Source organism: Etheostoma cragini, unplaced genomic scaffold (genome assembly GCF_013103735.1).
Source record: "Etheostoma cragini isolate CJK2018 unplaced genomic scaffold, CSU_Ecrag_1.0 ScbMSFa_4664, whole genome shotgun sequence".
NCBI classification, from domain to species: Eukaryota; Metazoa; Chordata; class Actinopteri; order Perciformes; family Percidae; genus Etheostoma; species Etheostoma cragini.
The window spans coordinates 12,848-15,183 of record NW_023269057.1 but is presented as its reverse complement, the minus strand read 5'-3'; the positions used below and the strand labels follow the sequence as shown (position 1 = coordinate 15,183).

The 2,336-nt window shown below is 35.9% G+C and overlaps 1 protein-coding gene across 1 annotated transcript; it reads left to right on the top strand.

Moving 5' to 3' along the window:
- The first annotated feature begins 99 nt into the window (after window positions 1–99).
- Window positions 100–1,406, top strand: si:dkey-85n7.8 (cytochrome c oxidase subunit 8A, mitochondrial). The gene is made up of 2 exons (XM_034866339.1): window positions 100–359; window positions 1,088–1,406. The coding sequence occupies exons 1-2, from the start codon at window positions 231–233 to the stop codon at window positions 1,199–1,201; spliced, it is 243 nt and encodes an 80-aa protein (XP_034722230.1). The 5' UTR covers window positions 100–230; the 3' UTR covers window positions 1,202–1,406.
- The last annotated feature ends 930 nt before the right edge of the window (window positions 1,407–2,336 follow it).

Sequence of the window (2,336 nt, the reverse complement as noted above, 5' to 3'; positions counted from 1 at the left end):
TCCTCCTTTAGACCCAGTCTGCTGGGACTGCCCCCCTTCCACCCTCTCCTCCTTTAGACCCAGTCTGCTGGGACTGCCTCCCCCTTCCTCCTTCAGATCCAGTCCTCCACCCCCTGAACGCATCAACAAACTGAGAACAGACAAGAACTCAGACTGCGTGCAAAAGAAGAAGAGAAGGAGAAGACTGACTTTAGACTATCAGAGTCCAACAGGTGTTTGTTGCCTTGACGATGGTGAGCGCTATCCTGAGGATGATGGGAAATCGTTGTGGTTCGACTTTGACTCGTCCAAAAGAAATCCTGAAAGAGACGAAGAAGACAATCTACAGCAAACCTCCAAGGAACAAGATCGGCGCCGCAGTGAGTCTCTATACTACACATACTATATATACTATATACTATGTACTACACATACTATATATACTAAATATATATACTATATATATATATATATATATATATATATATATATATATATATATACACACACACACACTATCTATACTAAGGAACAAGATCGGCGCCGCAGTGAGTCTCTATACTACATATACTACAAATACTATATATACTATATACACTATATATACTATATGCTATGACGGATGAAGTTCCTCTGGTCTTAAAAGATAAAAGATAATTAAAGATAATAAAAGATAAGTTTAATTTGTTTTCCTCATGTCAAATTTTAACAATAAAACATCATAAAACAATAACAATAATAAAACATATCTGTGTCAGCTTCATTAAATGTATTTGTCTGATACATCTTGAAGAAGTAAATAAATATATATACATATATATGTATATGTATATGTATATATATATATATATATATATATATATATGTGTATGTTAGGTATTATGGTGAGCTTGTTATCAGGGAGAGAGACGCCTGTTTCCTGTTAGCGGAGCGTGGCCATGATGGACAATAGAAGATAAAAGAAGATGAAGGCGTCTGCTTCTTAACACAATATTATTAGATTATATCCCATTATATATATTATTAGATTATTAATCCAATTTTTCCCCTCTGATTGGTTGTTTTCTGTAAACATTTCTGTAAAAATTGTTGTTTCTGTCTCTAACAGCAAAGTTTCTTCGTGATGGCGGTGTTTGCGGCGGCCATGTTGACGCCAGCGGCCTGGATCCTTCATCACCTGCCGGAGTACCGCCAGCGGTCCAATCAGAGACCCCGACACTGATCCTCATCCTCCTCCTCTTCATCATCACTTATTATCTAATCAGAGACCCTGAGACTATTTAACCAATCAGAGACCCCAACAATGATCTTCATCCTCCTCTTCATCATCACATCACTTTATCACATGTGTTCTGTCTACAATGGGCGATGTAGATATTATATTAAAGATGTATATGACATGTGTAATATTACATTTGTCATATACCTTTGTAGTATTACACACATATATGACATATACGTGTGTAATATGTTTATGCGATATGTAATGTTACACATGTACATGACAGATGTATATTACATCTGTAATATACATCTGTCATATACATGTGTGTTATATGAATTAGAGCAGCTTGCTCCTCAGCTCGTTGAAATATTAAAATAACGACGTCCTGCACTTTGTCCAAACAGGAAGTGGTTGTGTGTTTTAAGATGGAATAAAGCTCCAGTCTGTTTGTTTTGCTGGATCGCCCCAGTTAATCACTTCCTGTTTGAGAACGTCGGTTCCCACGGAGACGAGGAGATTACACCAGAGAAGAAGGAAGACACATATCTTCAACATATTAAAGGAAAGACACATTTTGATTTAAAATCATTTAGGCAGGCAGCTTTATTTCAGCATCAACGCATGTTAAGGTAGTTTATAGTAAAAACAAAAATCATAAAAGAGAAATAAATAGAATAAGATACAAAGAGAGAATAGAATAAAAGTCTCACATTTGGATTTTAAAGCAATTAGACAGCTTTCTTAAACAACGAAAAACAGTTAAAACAGTCACAATAGAGAAAAGAGTAAAAGTTCCAGTAAAAAAGGGTCCATTAAAGGCTTTTAATCATGTTGAGTGCACCATCAGTGCTTGTGTCTGCGAAATGCCTCTCCTATCTTTATGTTGTCAATGTCTATTTATTTATATAGCAGTTTAAAGTAACAACTGGGTTGAGCAACGTGCTTTACAACATTAAATACAACAATACTACACAAGAATCTTGTATATAGAATACATCACTAAGAAAAATAATAGATTGGAAGGAGACAGTTTACATACAGATTTCAAAAATGTGCATTACCAGTCCCGTTAGTCCACTTCTGATGACAGGTGACATCGGTAAGATAGACTGTGTGTGTGTGTGTGTGTGTG